Source organism: Tripterygium wilfordii, chromosome 18 (genome assembly GCF_013401445.1).
Source record: "Tripterygium wilfordii isolate XIE 37 chromosome 18, ASM1340144v1, whole genome shotgun sequence".
Lineage (NCBI taxonomy): Eukaryota > Viridiplantae > Streptophyta > Magnoliopsida > Celastrales > Celastraceae > Tripterygium > Tripterygium wilfordii.
This window is the reverse complement of record NC_052249.1, coordinates 9,331,791-9,350,261: the sequence shown is the minus strand read 5'-3', so window position 1 is coordinate 9,350,261 and position 18,471 is coordinate 9,331,791. Positions and strand designations below refer to the sequence as shown.

Here is an 18,471-nt window from a genome sequence, read left to right as displayed (position 1 = left end):
TTCCCGGTTATGTTCCCACGACTAACCAAACATAGCGTTATTGAAAAGTTGTGAAACATGATGTCAAGTTTGCAGGCCAATGTACAGGGAACGAATGATTTCTTTATATGTTATGTTTGGTTGAACGTGGGAACAATTAACGGAAACATGAATGAAAACGTGAACATGAATGGGAACAAAATTTTCTTGTATTCCAATATTTGGTTAGCTAAAGAATTCCCCTAAGGAACATTTTTTTTCCCTTATATTGCAATTCAGTAGGAAATGATAATAATAAGAATAATTATTAAATCACTAAATTATGCCTCATATATATTGAAACTCGTCATGCATAGACTCTTATCAATTAACAATCCACTTATTATCACATTTGAACATAGATGCATATTTTTTTTATGCATCAAACATATTCACAAAAATCAAACAACAATAAAAATAAAAGCAATCATAATCTAAATGGTTGACAAAGCTTCCATAAAAATAACCATAAAACATGGTTAACAAAACAACCATTAATTTAAAAGTATCACTACGATGAAATACCACACACAATCACACACACATGTCCAAAAAAAAAAAGCTAAATATTCATAAGACGGCCCACATAAAGTCACAACATGAGCAACCACAATGGTGGTTTTTTGATGGAGCATGGATAATGCATGGGATTTTATGTTTTGTTGATGTGACTATATTGGAGAATGCATTTTGTTAATATGGATTTGCCAACAAAACATATTGGTACAATGGTGTAAATTTTCTGATTTGATTTTTATGGAATAGAGGCGAGACCCGATATTGTTTTTTTGTGTAAAAATGTGTATGTATATGTGTGAAGTGGGTCCCAATTGGAATAAAGTGGGCCAACAAGAAGGCGTTGGCATGTCCATTCTTGCAAAGTTGGCCCAATATTTTTGGGACATGAAATCATCACCATTGTAACCCACTTTTTTACTTGGCCTAATAAAAGAGTTTGGGCCATCAAAGAGCAACCATTGTGGTTGCTTAACAATGCGACTCCTAACAAATGGTTCTCTCTATTCTATTGACAAACTAAAGAACATTGACACCAACGTCTTATTGTCTCCCATCGTAATTCTTGCAGTGAAGCGTTCATGGGGTGATAACCCCTCCAAAGAACCTATCCCTTTTCTACACAAAACTCTTAGTCTTTGTGATAAGCTCTCTTACTAGTGTTTCCATTAAATCCATTCAACTCAGTATTGTTTCCTTGTGATTTAACTTTGGACTTTCGAATATATTACTTGACGACCGCCCCACACTTGTGGTTGTTTCTTTGTCACTTTTTGATGCAGGTCAAGTTCTTGGCGTAGTTATGCTCATGGTTGGCATGTTGGCGTAGTTATGCCCTTAGAGTAGGGTTATATATTGTCTCTTAGAACACTATTCACGAATCTGTTGGTCGCTACAACCCGTCCGGATGAGTAAGTTGGTTGTCTGGACGTCCTTCTTCATTCTGGATTCATTTGCATTGGTTAATCTTCATATGCCCGAACATGATTTGATGTTGTTTGGACAAGCGTATATGCTGGTCACCTGGCAATTGTGATAATTGTTTCAAAAATAACCACTTTGTTACTGTTTCCTACAAAACTAATGGGGAACGCTTATAAGAGTAAAATTATGCTCAAACATAAACAAAGACGTTGACTAAATACTAAAAGACACTACATTAGAACCTCAATTTTGAGGTTCAATAAACTAACAACCATTATAGAATTCTGAAATATAATAAGTCACAATTAAAAATATTTTCAAACATCCAAAATAACATACACATGGAATAGTTTTGAAATCTACGGACGATATTAGTTTTCAATTGGATGAAAAAAGGGTTGCACGGTATATCAGTAAGACTCACCGCAGTTAATTCTCTCCCTTCTCTCTTAGAAATCACAAAAGCAGAATACCCAAGAAAAACACGAAACGAGACACATACGACGCATACTCGCAGAGGCAGAGAGTTAGGATGGGAGAAGAGAAGGTGAAGAGCGAAGCATTGCAGATTATCGGAGCATTTCAAGTGCTTCCGAGATTGGTTGTCTTCGATCTCGATTATACTCTCTGGCCTTTCTACTGGTACTTCATCTTCCTCTTCTTTTCTATTGTTTATATACTCTATGCTTCGTTCATTACGCGTGTTTATGTATTTCGTTATATGTATACATTGATTCTAATTGGAGGAATAGAAAGTTTGTGCAATATAAGGTGGATTGGAGATTAGGGCAGCAAGAGCGATTCATGTAGAAAAGTAAATCCATTTCAATGGTCAATTCAATTGTATAATTAAATGTTACTGTAAATTTTTGTGGTCAAGTGAAATACTGAGGGTTGTGGTAGACATAATTGAATCCGGGTGGGTTTGGTAGATGGCTTTGTTTTTCATTGATTTCGATTTTGATTACTGAAGCTTCCTTGTTTAATTTTTTCTGGGTTTTTGTTTTACTTGACATTCATATATGCACATTGAATTCAATTCGCTGATTTAAAATGATATGTGAAAATTTTGAACCACAAGTTAATAGCTGCTGCAAGAGCTGCTCTCATGGTAAAAATAAAAGGGCCGTCCTTCAAGGCTCTTTTTTTTTTTCCCCTTTTTTATTTAATTTTTATTGTTGTAAGTTTAAGAGGTATCAATGAGGAGACTTGTGTGAAAATAGTTTCTATTTTATTTTTCATGTTCATATTTTGCATTTATTTGTATGTAGACTCATCAATGGTTCATTGCAGTAACCATTGACATTGTATCTCCTTCTTCTTGCTTCATTTTCAGTTCTAGAAAATATTAATACATTTTTGTTTTGTTGTACATGCTTGTACAATTTGTTAATTGTTATCAAATATCAAATCTTCATCTGATTTTCTTTCAGTGAGTGTCGCTCAAAATGTGAAATGCCCTCTCTATATCCTCATGCTAAAGGCATACTACACGCACTCAAGGATAAAGGGATTGATGTAGCCGTTGCTTCTAGATCACCAACTGCAGACATAGCAAAGGCATTTCTTGACAAACTGAATCTCACTTCTATGTTTGTGGTCCGGGTGAGTTAGCAAGTATCCTTTTGTTTATCTGCCTCTTTCCACATAGTTCAGTCATCAATGCACTGTTACTTTTAATATTTGATTTTTTTTTCTCACGATACCTTGATTCATTTGAAATAAGGAGTGCTCTGATTGTATAAGTTCATCGGGTTGATATTTAAAATAGCTGTATTTGTCTTGCTCATTTATTCTCCAAATAATTCTAAATCATAGTCATAGGCAATCAGCATAGACAACTTTTGTGTCAATATCGTCAAATTATCCCAACCCTTGATCCCATGAATTGTTCTTGAGATATCTGCATATTCAGGTGGCTGTTTCTTAGTTTCAATGGGACAGAATTATTTCCCTCCTGAGCAGCTGTCTCATTATTTTGAATCTTTGTCATCAGGAGATTTTCTCCAGTTGGACACACAAGACTGAACATTTCCAGAAAATTCACACAAGGACTGGGGTACCTTTCAACTCAATGCTCTTTTTTGATGATGAAGATAGGAACATCCAAGCAGTAAGATTCACATTTAACACTCTGTTAATCAAAGTTATCAGTTTTGAAATTCATTGAAGAAGTATTTCATTTCAAGTAAATTGTCTAGATTTTTTTTTTCTCGTAAATATTATGCGACAAATCTGCTGAAAATTGTAATTTTAACTTACAGGTTTCTAAGATGGGAGTAACAAGCATCTTTGTGGGTAATGGTGTCAATCTTGGAGCATTGAGAGAGGGCCTCACTAAATTCTCGCAAAACGTCAATACGTCTGAAAAGAACAAGCTGAGATGGCTAAAGTTCTCCCAAAATTCGAATTCGTCCAAGAACGAGGACAAGGAATGAGTCTCGAGTCAAAAACCTCATGCATGAAATTGATTTTAGTACGGTATTTTTTTGGAAAACTCAGATATGTTGTATTTTCATATTGTATCTTCTGTATTACAATACCTCACCGCTGGTAGAGGGAGCCAGATCTGGCAACCATGCCTAAAACATCGATGCAACGTTGAGAATTACCATGATCAATGGCATAAATTGGTTTCATTTTTGATCAATAGTAGCACGCTGGTCATTTTCCTTGCATATGATAACCAATACAAAAACCATGTTAAGAGCCTTGGGACGGCCCCTAATGAACCCTTGTGGTGTACCATCTTCTGGCTTGGCTGTTTAATGTATTAGCCATCCAGCTTCAACAAAGTTTTGTCGACCATTTTTAAAAGCATCTGAATGCATTTTCAAATAGTATGCGAGACAATTCTCCAGCGACTGTAATTTGCCTATTTGGCTATTTCAAGATGAAGGATTCAGAGTTTCCAGAGTAACAGGTGCTAGAAAGATGAATTTCTGTACAGTCAATTGTTACTCTTAAGCAACAATCATTCAAGTTCTGACGAAGTGTAAATGTCTCTCAGCAAGCAAGTGTTTCTTGTCAACATGCTTTATTGAAGTCATTTTGCCCTGTTTCGTTTTTGCTCAACTACTGGAAGGATCTTGATGGTGTCGACGCTAAGTGCCTCAAACTCTCTCTTGCATAAGCAATTGTTCAAGTTCTCCCCTTCGCCGCTCCAATTCCTGTTTTCACAATAAGTTCCAATAGCTAATAAAGGCGCATGGAAGAAGCCAAGAACTGAAAGCTATATGGAAATTGTTTTAGCAAGGGCAATTTATGAAAAATGATAAAATATGACAAGAACATAGAGACTAGGCATCTCCACGAAAGGTATGAAGCAAATCCGGGAAAAAAAGAAAAAAAGAAATTCATTCCAGAGCATGTATGGTTTTAATCGAGTGATCAATCAGCAAAAAACAATCTGAGGCGCATTCAAGACAGACAGCGTGCAAATGGAATTTAGTTATTCAAAAAACCAACTTTGTTTTTACCGCCCTTGATTTTTAGGCAGGTCAGAAGTGCTAATTTGCAAATGCTACACTCTCCATAAGACAGTGCAAAAAATATTGGTTATGTATCCATATTATGAGAAATAATAGACCATAGATTCATGCCATGTCCGAAGCTTAGTATGCAACAACAGATATAAATCAGCAAAAACCATGGAACAGTGGGAAGGAAATAAAAGTCACATTCAGACACACAGCAGCATCTATCACTTCAAGACTAGGACAATAGAGACCAACAGCTTACCTCCAGATCCTTGAATGCTTGCTCCCTTGTAGTTTCTTTCTGCTGGCGTTTACGTTTAAGAAAGCCAATGCAAAGGATTCCCTGAAAAGTCGACGATGCAATTAAAATGAAATTTGTTCATATGACAAAAGATGAAGACATGTTGAGTTTAGTCAACCCAACTAAATTTTAACACAGAGCAAGAAAATTAATACACATAAGAAAGCTCAACTGATAAAATCCGAACCTATAAAGCAAAAGAAACTTATGAATAATTATACTCCAGGCCAACACCTTTTTGAACTTCAGCCACAAAAATATCATTATGAACTCTGAGTCAAGTGTGTAACGTTTTGACTTAGCTGAGAAATTTTCATACAGACATCCACACGTAGTTTAATAGGGTGAGTCATGTTTCAGCCACAAAGTGGCTCCATTAAAACGTATTTGTCATAGGTCAGTCTCTGCACAATGTAAGGGAAAGGCTTATAAAGGTGACATACATGATGAGCCTTCCATGGACCATTTTGAATCCAGCAGAATCAAAGTGTATATGTAAAAGTGATGAGTCTCTGTACCGATATTCAGGCTGGTAACCCACATCATAAACCAAATTGACATAAAGGAAAATAAGTGGAGGTCACCATTTGTTTCAAAGAAAATCAAGCTTTTGGAAAATCCATATTTTCCTTGAGGGAAAAATAGTTAGTTTTTCAACATATGTTTTATGGAAATATGTAAAGGAAAGCTCCTTAAAACAAACACTGGAAAATTATGAATTTTCCTAAAACTTGATTTTCCTTGGAACAAACGAAGCATAACTTAAGGGCAAAGCGCATCAAGTTAGGACTTAGGAGCATACTGCTGGTTTTCAATACGGCAATACCTTACGAAATAATGTATTTTCACGCCTACAATCCTTCTTAACAAGAAAAAAGTATGAATTAAAATTAAAATGTTTGTCACTTAGTCCATGGGCAATTGACGCTTTTCCATCATCTTACCGAAATAATATAGACAACACCACAAGCAAGGAGCATATAGCTTGCTATATTTTGAAGAAGAACGAGATCCCTCTGCTTCGCAGAATAGTCAGGGAAGGCTCTTGTCATTACTGCAACACTGGAGGCAAAAAGGATCAATCTAAAATTTGAATGCAATTATACAGTCATTGCATACCTAAAGTAGGTTCCTCTAAAAGTTGTGACATGTTCATGCACTCACACAAACTCGGTGACTAACATCTAATGGAGATATCATTAACATTGCAATCATCCTTCTTGAGGTTTTTGAATTTCAGAGCTTAAAAGAAACAAGTTTCTATTTATCAACATCCCAAGTCAATGAAACGTTCTTCATTTTTTTCTAGTCAAGGGTCATAAAACTTTCTAATCTAATTTGGGACAAAGACAGCCTCATACGGTGGTAGAGTTATAGGAACACAATGAGAAAGTACTAAAACATACAAAATTTGCAGCATGCCCCTTCCAGCCCAGTACTCCAATACCTGTGAAATGTTGGTAGAAATTAAGACAAGAAATGAGAACAAGAATCTTAATAGCAATGATACTATCATGAGATGTGGAAATAACAGAAGCGCCAAAAAATCATTGTTAGAACCTCAAGTTAAATGAGATGAAGTAGAATATTTAGTAGGTGAATATGAAGATAAATGATATATATATATCATGAGTAACAATTTTCAATATAGCTATCCAAGGTGGCGATGGTTCCACTTGAAAATTGAAAATAAGAAAACCCTCTAATATGTTATGGACAAGCACAACTGTAGAGATGTTTATTTGACCCAAAAGGTTAAGAAAATCCAACAACCAGTCTACCAGACTTCTAGAAGAAAAGGATATCAAAAAGAGCATACATGGGAATAATAAGAAAGCAGATGGATTACAAAAAAATACTGGGCAATAATATAGATATAAAGAGGACTAAGAAGGAAAAAAAGAGCTGTTCCTTTGTGAAAAGTGGAAATTCTATGCAGGCACCGAGAAGGCACCTACCAGGAAGAAGATAGCAGGTAAAAAAAGACAACTACAGGGAAGAAAAAAAAAAAAAAGAAGAGAAAAGGAACAAGAACAACAAATATTGTCAGCTAAGCCCATGGACCCAAAGAATACTCCAAATAGCTTTTATCTAAGGATAAATTGTTGTTTGTTAGCTATTTTTCAGCAAGGTTAAATCACACAACACCTGTATATCCATATGTGAAAGAGCACAACTATGTAAATTTTACCATGGAAACACCGAATGAACTGAAATCAGCCACCTGAGAAATGTTACACGACAGTCTTCAAGCGATGCAAATTATTTTGTAATAGAAGTTGAATTAATTTTGTTTAAAAAACATATATTTTGAGCTGTTAAGTACTTTTCTACCTCTGTTCTCAGATTCTCAAACATGACAACATATTTTCACCACTAATTTTATTTGATCAATTTCGTAGGTAGCCACGAGAAGGTTTCGAAAAAAGCATTTTTCATTTCAACAAATAATTCCATACCCTGCAATTCTAAGTCTAGAAATTTGCACCGCTGCCTACTTTGAAATTCTAAGAGCTTCCTCGTTCCTTAACAATAAAAGGGTTAGAATCGCCTTATTCACTATACCTGACTGTTTAAGCTTCCAACTAAGAATATCCGCATCTTCTTTGAGCTAAAGTCAACACCTAACAGTCATATGTCAACAAATTCAAATCTGCTTCTTGCTCAGCTTGCATTCTATATTCTAAGCTTTAAATCTAAAATAACCAGAGTTGGAGACACCAAATTTAGAAGGCCATTATTATACTTACAGCTACGAATTACATTAATTCACCGTTCAGTCGCAAATCCACAACTATATTAATAACTTTTGTGTTCAAAAATCTAAAAACGATCAAGTAATGGAATATATAACTTAACTGCAAGTTGCTCTCATAAGAGAAGAAAACGAACCTTCCAAAACTTGACAATGAATCCCCACTCTGTCTCCGCGAGCACCACAAATAACGCAAGCACCACCGCATAACATCGAAATATCCCGTTGAATATCTAAAAAAACTCACCGTATCACATCAACACGAAGAACACGCTTATGCATACATGTCTAGGCATACAATCTTTGATTTGATAACCAAAAATACTGATATACATACATCAGATCCGTCTTTGAAGGAACGAATTGCAGATAGAACATTGACAGCAATGCAGAGGATGGCGGTGACGGAGGTAATGACGCTGAAGCACCTACAAACAACGAGGAATGGGTCGGGCACCGCTCGGATTCTGGTGCGAGATGAAGCTCTCTCCGTGACCTCCGCCGTTTCTCCGTTTCTCGACATCTTCGCGAATTTTCTATGCCTCCCTCGGAAATCAAGCATACGAAAACATATACTGAAGAGAGAGTATTTCGTTCATGTCGCCGGATATTCGAAAACCAGGAAGTTCGTTCTGTTTCTTAATTGAAAGCGGGATTCTTTCACCTGCTGTTCAAGGAACTCTAGTGGCTCACACGTGGCAGTCTTCCTTCACTCTTAGTGACACGTGCCAGTATTTGAATATTACAATAATGGTTGTCCAAATCCCGATTTTGATCGTATGATGGTACGATCTTAGGTAACCAAAACGATTTGAATCGATATAAAATCTCAAAATTGATAAGATCTATCGATCTTACCCGATCTTATCGATCTTACGATTTTACGATCTTATCGATCTTAACCTTAATATGGACTTATGAGTTATGATCTAGTACTAATGTACTTATATTTCTAATCCTAATTTTTGTTGAAAAATTGGTTCTAATATATTAAAATGATATAATCTTGCACAATTATTGTGCTTGCTTTTCATAATTCTCTAGAGGTCTTATAAAATCTTACAATTTCACGATCCGATTTTGCATTCCTTCCACTGATCTTATGTAAGATTCTGATTTTGACAATCTTGATTACAATGTTTAGGATTTAGTGTTTAATATTTAGGGTTTAATATTTTTTTCCGAAATTAACTATATCATAACATTAAGAATATCAAAATACTTAATCGTATATTTTAATTCATCATTTAACATACTTTTAGAAGATAATTGAAGCTTCCTTGTCCCCTATTTCGCGTGGTTGGAGCAGAAATGAAGAATAGACGATTGCTTAGAAACATTATTTGGAAAAGTGGAAAACAAGTCCGACCTCTTTATATCTCACTATAATGGATGATTGTGTGATAATCTGTCTCACCCATATTTCAATATATTGAAGGATATGAGAATGGGAGATCGCCTGGTTTGGGATTTGTGGATCTTGAGGTTTAGGGTTCTATTCTCACTAGGGGGTTAGCCCCTCTAACATGGTTTAGTGTGTGTGTGACATGTGGACCTTAAAAAAAATATATATATATATTGAGGGATATTTAATTACTGCTATCTCGTTCTTGGACGGTCGTCATTAATCATTCATTAGAAGGAATTTTTTTTTTAAATGTATTTTTTTTTGAGAATAATATATTTTTAAATATTTATTGGGATATTAAGTTTTACTTTATTTATTTTGTCCTTTCACCATGTGCCGTTGGTCCGAGTCTGGGAATTTCCGAATTTCTGAACCACTTGGAACTATCCTGGCTATCTCGTATCCTCTCATAGCAGCCACAACAACTCATCCAAATCTTTCACTCTTCCGTAATTTTCCTTCAATACGACAACAGTCTTATCTTTCTCTCTCGCTCTCCCCCTCGCTCTGGCTCTGTCATCCATGGCTTCTATGGCTACTCATCCCACGCACAATCTCACCTTTACCAACCCCAAACTCCCCGCAAAGAGGCCATTCTACACTTCTTCATGCTCGCCATTCCCGACTAATCCTCATTCATTCTCTAGGGTTCCCGATTCTACCATCTGTCGCTGCCAGAGCTCTGGCTCTAACTCTCCCTCCGATAATTCCTCTTCCAGTCAGTGGAGATGGGACGCCGCGCTCCAAGACGTATTCAGGACTGCAATCAGGCGCTTAGATTCTTTTATGAATTCGTCTATAAGAGATTCCGGAGGTTCTGATAGCGTTGCTCAGAGGCAGAGAGGTGAAGAGGACGAAGGTGAGGAAGAATGGAATTGGGATCGCTGGAAAAGGCACTTCGATGAAATTGTCGAGCAGGAGCGTCTCGTTTCAGTTTTGAAGGTAATCCTGAGATATGTTTGAAAATAGTAGACTTTTAGACGAAATCTTCACGATGTATCTGTATCTGTTGTGGGTGTCGAGGTTGCGTTTGTTTATCGAGCGGCTCTTTGTTTCTTGTAGAGAGCTAATATTTCTCGTTTCATCTCTAACGCTATCTTGAATTATTGAGTAGATTAGATGCACAAGGGGACAAGTTTGATTGAGTCAAATCTTCTTAATGTCATATTGAACAAGAAGCAGTAAAACGAATGAACTTTGTTGAAAAAGGAAATCTTTAATTTTGAAAACGAGTTGTACAAAATGGCATTCAAATAATCAATCTCTATTCTTAACCTATGCCTATGATCAAAATTTTAGTGTCAATGAATCCTTCATTTCTTTCAGCCTTGGATTCTAGAGTTCGTTGGTTAAATTATTTCTGTGATTTTGGTCATTAAGTCAATCGTTATGTTTCTCTTTTCTCAACAGTCGCAGCTAAGTCAGGCCATACATAAAGAGGATTATGAAGATGCTGGTAGGCTCAAAGTTGCTATCGCAGCTGCAGCTACAAATGACACTGTTGGCAGAGCGATATCATGTCTGAATGTATAATATTTGATTTGAAACTCATTTTTCTTTCATTATGTGTACTGTGCTGCCATTTGATTAACCCGTTTCTTTCATGTGCTTCAGAGAGCTGTTGCAGAGGAGCGATATGGTGATGCAGCTTTTTTGCGAGACTATGCTGGGGCTGGGTTGGTATGTATTTTAAATATTTTATCTTTTTTCAGATAATAAGATGCAGTTTTTCCCCCTTACTTTTCTGTTTGTGGATTTCTAAATATGATAGTTCACATGGTGGAGTAATGGTCCTTTTGCACTTGTTGATCACTGCTTTTTTACTTTACCAAGACACTATCATCCAGAGTTAGAGCTCAATTATTGCCCCTTTTCTATGTTTAGATTTTCTTTTATCTGTAGATTAACCTTGACCTATGGTATGTCTACTTTGCGTTTGTTTGTGACGGGACAATGGTGGTTAGATTATGCATCTTGTTTCTTGGGTTGCACTATTCTTTTGTTCTAGTTGTTTTCATTTTATGACTTTTGTTATGGTTGATTTTTATGTCATCCAAGAAGTTTAGTAGTTCCAGATCACAAATTCCACCAAACAATACCATGTCGTGAATTTTGTTTTGTTTCATTGTGTTAAATTATTTTCTTCTGGAATTTGGGTTATACATGTTTATGTCACTTGTTTGGGTGAAATATGGTCAAATGTGCTTTTATTCTTCTTAGTTGTCGGGTAAGTAAAGCAGTCTCCTCAGATGATCCATTTGAACTAATTCACTGACAAGATACAAATACTTCGATCTTGAAATCACCATTTCTTTTGGATCTGATTAAATACTTTTCCCCTATATACTGGCTTCAGGTGGGATGGTGGACTGGGATATCAGAAGATTTAGATGATCCACATGGGCTTATAATACGCATAACTGCAGAGCATGGAAGATATGTGGCTAGGAGTTATAGTCCTCGGTAATCACTTACTCGCTTAAAAATGTTTTACATGAACGTCAGCTATAGAGGGGCCACATATTGTTTGTTTGGTTTGAATATGTGATGTCCATTGGATGTCCTCTTTTCCCGCAACCAAAAAGCAAATAGAACTATTGTTTTCTTCCAGTTCCATTTTTGAATTTTCACTTTCTCTTGTTCTTTTTCCCCCCTTTGATAATTTGATAAAGGATTGCCTGTGGACTCTCTTGTTGATTTAGCAGAGGACGTGGGGGGAGTGGGGCTACTTGGACGTTTATTACTGCAGCAGATTGATAGCACTCCATTCCATTGCATTGCTGGGAATAAACTTTGTGTTCATTTTAGTTCTTTAATCGTTTTTGAATGACTATTTTATGTTCATCTTATTTGTTAATTATGCAGTAAAACGAACTTCAGATGTCATGAATAGTTGAGAGCATCACCCTAGGTTGAGAATGGAGGCCCTCTAAAAGATGATGGACACAAACAACTAGGATGGAAATTTTTTTTGGTATAAGTTATATAGTAAAAAGAACTTCAGATGTTATGAATTTCTGAGAGAATATCGAGAATGGATGCCTCATAAATAATGATGGACATGAGGAACTAGGATATAAATTTCTTTCATTCAAAATAACAAAAAAAAATCTATTGAAATTATGATCAGTTGTTTAAATTTGTGGGGAACATCAGTTGTTCAAATTTATGGGGAAAATATGTAATTGCTCTCTCAAACACCTTACTTTGTTTGCAATCAAAATTTTTTTTTTGAATGGAAAATTTTTTATTCAAGCACCAAGGGGGTGCTTCCCAAACAGATTACAAGGGGGATATATTCAGATTATCAAAAATACTCCCAGGGAAAGAAGAGCCCCAAAACCTTAAACACTCAAACCAGCTGCCTATGAATGAGTCTATAGAGGATTCCTGGTTGTTGAAAATTCTGCTATTCCTTTCCAGCCAAAGCATCCACATTATAGACATTGGTATCAATTGAATGAACTTTCTATGCTGTTTGTCCCTGCGTGTAGCCATCCAAGCCATCAATTCCTTGTCCATTGAAGCACTAGGCACCCAAGAAAGGCCCAACATCCTCAGAGCGTTGGTCCAAATTTTGGCAGACCATGGACAGTGCAATAGGAGATGGCTGATTGATTCCATATCTGCTTTACAGAGGCAGCATCGGGTCACCAGCATAAAACCTCTCCTTTGCAGATTGTCCAAAGTTAGAATTCTACCCCAGACGACCTCCCAGCAGAAAAGAACACATCTAAGGGGGGGGGGCCCTAGACTTCCATAGCCACAGGCAAGGAAAATGAGAGAATCCCAGATGCAGCTTATCTTTTAGAAGTTCCTTGTAAAAGGAACTCATAGAGAATTTGCAATCAAAGTGTTAGAAATTAGGCAAGTCTCGATGCAACTTAAAATATGCTACAATCTGTGGAACTACATCAAATCAGTTCTCACTTCTCACTGGAATTTGGTACCTTTTTTTTGTGTTATGCATCCTAAGTGAAAGACGTGCATTTGACTTTTAAATTAATCATAGGTAGATGTTGCAATTGGCATTCTACCATATATGTTTAGTGATATAGATGCATCTCTCTCTTGCCCGAATCTTAGCATTTCTAAGATACCACTGAAGCTTATTGCCCAGTGGCAATCCATTGTTTTCTTTCCGAGGAAATATGCCTTCGTTGGGCTGGGGACGGTTGTGGGCACGAACCAGGCCCATCCCTGAAATGGTTATACATTTTCTATTTCAAATTCAGGCACTGATAAATCCTTGATATATCATATTTGTCTTACAAGTTACAACCAGCTGGACCGATTAGGATAGAATATTCATCGTTACACCTCAAAGACAGACTCAGGTGGACTGTGGACATCTCAAGGCATCTCATTGGGGTGCCTAGTTGTATTGTTCTTTAATATGGTTGTGCATGATGCAAGATTTCTCAACATCTCTTAAGGTCTATCATTGACTGGCATTTTGTTTCCAGGCAGCTTGCTACAACTGCAGTGGGTGCACCCTTGTTCGAGATTTTTCTTACAACGAATAACAAAGGTGAATACAAGCAGCAGGTACCTTGATTTAACTGTCTCATGTCTGTTATACGGTTTGTAACATGAGTCGGGTATTTCTTCTTGTTCTAGTGCAGGCAGAGTATTCTGGTATGCACTAGATGTTGAGATTGATTCTGATATCAAACAGTATCTTCGAAGTAGACTTATAGTGTCAAGATAAGAGACTAGCTTTTCTTCATTATAATGCACTTTTTTACGGATGCTTCAGGGTGAGTGAAATGCTGAGAGATATTAAATTACAAGAGATGCCTTTGATAAGTTAAAGTGGTGCAGATATTAGGTGCCCCTTTTTATCAGCCACAGTGAGAGAGTACGTGTCTCGTTAAGTTTTGAAACTGAAATGTCATCTATTCCAGGAAATGTGATAAGTGATATCTCACTTTTTTGCAAGCAATTTTTCGCTGCATGTCAGATATGAAAGCATAATCAAACTTTTCTATGCTTTAGAACTTTAAGCCTGTTATGGGCTGTTTTCAATGAGATTTTATCATACAACTTTTCTTATATCTTATAATTTCTGAACATAAGTTGCAAATAAATTAAACAGTTTGAAACTTGATGCCAAGGCAATTGTCTCCCTGCTACGCTGCAAATGTGTCTTTAGCGCTTAAGAGGCATCTTTCTACATGTGCTTCTGTGTTGTCACTGTATGTCCTTGCTCTAACATAAACAATGTATATATTTATGTGCTAAGAGATGTATTCATATTTGGTTGTTTCGATCCATATCTGCTTCTGTTAATGCATTTTTTCTTTTAGCTTTAACACCTTGTATGGAATTATTGCATCCGTAAGTGATAGGACCTTATTGTAGTAGAAATGACTTGTATATCGTGATGAGATGGGACTCACTGGGTTTTTCTAGGCTGTTTACCTAAAACGAAGTGCCGCTGTCCAAAATTATTCACCAGTGTCCTCTAAAGCTCCTGGATCCTCCAGTCGATTGGATTCATCTTCCCTAACTGAAGATAAAAGTGATCTACTTGTTGTGAGCACTGAAGATGAGGATGATCCTGATTCTGATGGTGATTCTGATGCAGCTGAGGGACTGCCCGGTTTTCAGAATATTTTGCGAGATATGATTCCTGGTGTGAAGGTCAAGGTTTTGAACGTGACTGCACCTGGGAAGGTCGACAGAGATTTTATATCTAAGGTGATTGAGCAGATAGTGGAGGATGAAGATGAGGATAAGGATATGGAGATAGAAAGCGCCGATGAAGAAGAAGAGGAGGAAGAAGAAAATTTTCATGATGGCAAACTAGATAAAAACAAGGATGAGATGGATGTGAGCCGTGGAATTCTTAATAATGAAGGGCAGAATGAATTAGCAGTTAAAGTTGTTGTTAGCGATATCGCACAGAAACTTTCAGGTGTGGTGCCAGCTAAATCACTTCGAGTACCTGCTGAACTGAAGAAAAAGGGGCATTCATCATTTTGTTTCTCAATAGAAAAAGATGTCATCCAACAAGATTCTGAGACAAAGCGGTCAACTTCATTTCGTAGAAGAGCTGGACTTCATGGTCAACGTAGCATAGACAATGTTATGTTTGATCTGGCTAAATTTGCTGGCAGGGAGAAGATACCCTTGAAGGTTTGTTAAACATTTTTTTCAATGGCATATGTTTATTTATTCTTTTTGTGATAGGATAAGATCAACAATGGTTTAAAGATTCCATGAAGAATGATTAATTAGCAATCTATTCTCATTTACGTAGGTCCTTAAAGATGTTGGCCAGTTACTAAATCTCACACTAAGTCAGGCTCAAAATCGTCAACCACTGTCTGGGTCTACTACTTTTCATCGCATCGAGACACCTGCATCGCAAGACCCTTTAAACGGTGATTTTACATAGATCTGTTCATTGTTCAATTGTGATGAGATGCCATGCGTTTGGCTGTCTTAGTACTTTGCCTTATTAACCATCTTAGGCTTGTTTATCCCTTCATTCAGTACAGTAAAGCCATCTTAGAATGAAACAATTGAAAGTATTGCTATTTCATCAGGGCTCTATATTGGTGCACACGGACTTTACACAACTGAAGTTATTCATGTACAACGAAAGTTTGGCCAGTGGCAAGAGAATAGTTACACCGAGAAGCCTTCTAATATTGAATTTTATGAATATGTGGAAGCCATAAAATTAACCGGAGATCCTTATGTTCCTGCTGGCCAGGTGATGTTTTTTCTTTAATGGTATTCACTTTCACGTTTCTCTGAATAACATATACAACACCTTGGTTTTGTTAGTTTTGTGGTTTCATACATTTCAATATTGTATAAATTTTCATCTTTTGTCCTGATATGAATTCTTTGCATGAACCAAATTAAGTTAGGTACCTTTTCTTGCCAATCTGGCTAATGGTTTTTCAGTAATAGCTTGTTATCCCTTCTTTATAACCAGACTGATTGTTTTAAGGAAATCATCATATATTCCATTTGGGCTTTTACTGGATGCCATCATTTTCTAATTTTTGTTTTCTTCTAAAGCTAAACTTGGTCCATCATTCTTGTTGTACCTGAGCTATGTTTGACATGTTGGCACTTGCCTATCCATATCTGGTCTGCCTTCGCTAACCAAAAGTTGTTTATCTTTTAATTTGTAGGTGGCGTTTCGTGCTAAGGTTGGAAAAAGTTATCAACTTCCTCATAAAGGGATTATTCCTGAAGAATTTGGAGTGGTATGTTGTCGGCTTGTGATTTAGAGTTTTCTATAGGTTTGCTTGTTCTTTTTGTTTATTTGCATTTGCCCTCTGACGAAAAATCACAAAAAATGCGTGCCTTAAAATATTTTAACATGCCCATGATTCAGATTGCACGATATAAAGGACAAGGGAGGCTTGCCGAGCCAGGGTTCCACAATCCTAGATGGGTTGATGGTGAACTTGTGATTCTTGATGGAAAGGTTCTAGTTGTCCCTATTTATCTGCTTGACTTGTTTTTCCACATGACCTTACCATTTTACGAACATATACCTTACATTATAGCTTGTTCTTTTAGGATACTTGTTTTCCAACTCACTTTGATTAGTTTTTGTGCAGTACATTAAAGGAGGGCCTGTTATTGGATTTGTATATTGGGCCCCCGAATATCATTTCTTGGTGTTCTTCAATCGCCTGAGGCTTCAGCAATAGATTCTCGATGTATATAATCTTGGAATTTGTTCTTCTTTGTAGGGTATGTTCTTCCCTGTCTAGCGCTTATTAAACTGCTTTACTGATTGAGCATGAGTCTGGAATATAAATTTGTCTTAAAGTGATCCTATACCTTGTCATAGAGAACTGGAGTGTATCCTTTTCTTGTGTGTTTTGCTAAATTCGCCTGTTTTCCAACTTCCTCTTCTCTTTTTGGTTCTTCTGATGGGTGCAATTGAGAGACACCGTCCGTTCTTTGTTTCTTTTACAGTCTTTAGTTTGAACAGGGTATACCGTTCCATGACAATTCAAAGGCAATGATTTCCGATGAAAGCTTACATGCTTTTACTTTTCCAGTTCTGCTCCATGTCATTTCACATGAATAATATCTAATGAAAGTTTAGTTGTTCTGTTTTTTCTTCAGGTGCAGACTCTTGCCAAACCGCTGACTCTCACGTTGTATGTTATTGAAGGGCTCTAGAGTGATTGCGTTATATTTCTCATGTTCCCTCTGCTAAACACTATGCTTTGTAAGCATATTTAATCTTAGGATAAATATCCCTGAAACCCTTAAACTTATCAAAAAGGGCCAATCAGCCCTCAAACTTTTTTTCATGTCAAATCAGTCCTTAAGATATCAAGAATGGACCAAACAAGCCCTTTTTACTCCTTCCATTAAAACGGCGCTGACATGCCCGTTAAATGTATCTCATGTTTTTTTTTTTTTTTATAATTATTGAGGTGGCATACATGTGGCATCAATCAATGAAATGGTGACACATCTGAAAGAGGAGAATCATCTTCTCCGGTGACAACACTCCATCTCCGGCGACTTTTGGATCTACAAAATGGGTCGATCATTTGAATCTGCACCATTACTTTTTGGATCTGCCCAATGAAACCCTTTTGGGTTAATCATTAACTCATCTCCCAAACTCTCACACAAAAAAAATGTTCTTATTCACGATCTCCCAAATCATTTACCCAAGAACCGTCGCCATTTCTTTCTTGTTGCACAACTATACCACCAAAATCGATAGCAACAATTGGAAAAAACTCTCAATTTCAGTTAAAATAAATAAAGAAAAAAGGTGAAATATGCTTCTTGGTCATTTCAAACACGAGAGAGTGGAGAAGCAGAGATAAAGAAAGAGAGGGAGCAGCGTCGACCCAAGGCAGGGAGGATCCAAGGCCGGTCGTCTGAGTGCGATTTACCAAACACCATGCTTTGTAAGCATATTTAATCTTATTAAGCTTGGGATGTCCTCTCCATAAATATATGTGATAATCGTTGCTGCTTTACTTGTCAGTTTTGACTTAAGTTATAATGTGATCTATAATTTCACGACGAAGAGTTTCAGCTTTTATCGGTTTAGAGTAAACCCTAG

At 36.7% G+C, this 18,471-nt stretch overlaps 3 protein-coding genes across 4 annotated transcripts; 2 read left to right on the top strand and 1 right to left on the bottom strand.

The window, feature by feature from the left end:
* The first annotated feature begins 1,939 nt into the window (after positions 1–1,939).
* Positions 1,940–4,101, top strand: LOC119984193 (magnesium-dependent phosphatase 1-like). The gene is made up of 4 exons (XM_038828023.1): positions 1,940–2,100; positions 2,892–3,063; positions 3,455–3,571; positions 3,723–4,101. Exons 1-4 carry the CDS (start codon positions 1,991–1,993, stop codon positions 3,894–3,896), a joined length of 573 nt encoding a protein of 190 aa, XP_038683951.1. The 5' UTR covers positions 1,940–1,990; the 3' UTR covers positions 3,897–4,101.
* A 200-nt stretch (positions 4,102–4,301) lies between these two features.
* On the bottom strand, positions 4,302–8,640 carry LOC119984192. Its single transcript, XM_038828022.1, has 6 exons — positions 8,331–8,640; positions 8,131–8,226; positions 6,645–6,685; positions 6,183–6,300; positions 5,200–5,280; positions 4,302–4,628 (listed from the first exon to the last, which is right to left on the bottom strand). The coding sequence occupies exons 1-6, from the start codon at positions 8,553–8,555 to the stop codon at positions 4,572–4,574; spliced, it is 618 nt and encodes a 205-aa protein (XP_038683950.1). The 5' UTR covers positions 8,556–8,640; the 3' UTR covers positions 4,302–4,571.
* A 1,115-nt stretch (positions 8,641–9,755) lies between these two features.
* LOC119984051 (protein EXECUTER 1, chloroplastic) lies at positions 9,756–17,664 on the top strand. Of its 2 annotated transcripts, XM_038827810.1 has the most exons (12): positions 9,756–10,343; positions 10,812–10,928; positions 11,016–11,081; positions 11,758–11,864; positions 13,868–13,949; positions 14,817–15,542; positions 15,667–15,790; positions 15,956–16,125; positions 16,556–16,630; positions 16,762–16,854; positions 16,991–17,126; positions 17,508–17,664. In XM_038827810.1, the coding sequence occupies exons 1-11, from the start codon at positions 9,924–9,926 to the stop codon at positions 17,081–17,083; spliced, it is 2,073 nt and encodes a 690-aa protein (XP_038683738.1). In that variant the 5' UTR covers positions 9,756–9,923; the 3' UTR covers positions 17,084–17,126; positions 17,508–17,664. The 2 variants fall into 2 exon arrangements, with proteins under 2 accessions (XP_038683738.1, XP_038683737.1); XM_038827809.1 differs by lacking the exon at positions 17,508–17,664 and having other exon boundaries at positions 16,991–17,437.
* Positions 17,665–18,471: the final 807 nt, after the last annotated feature.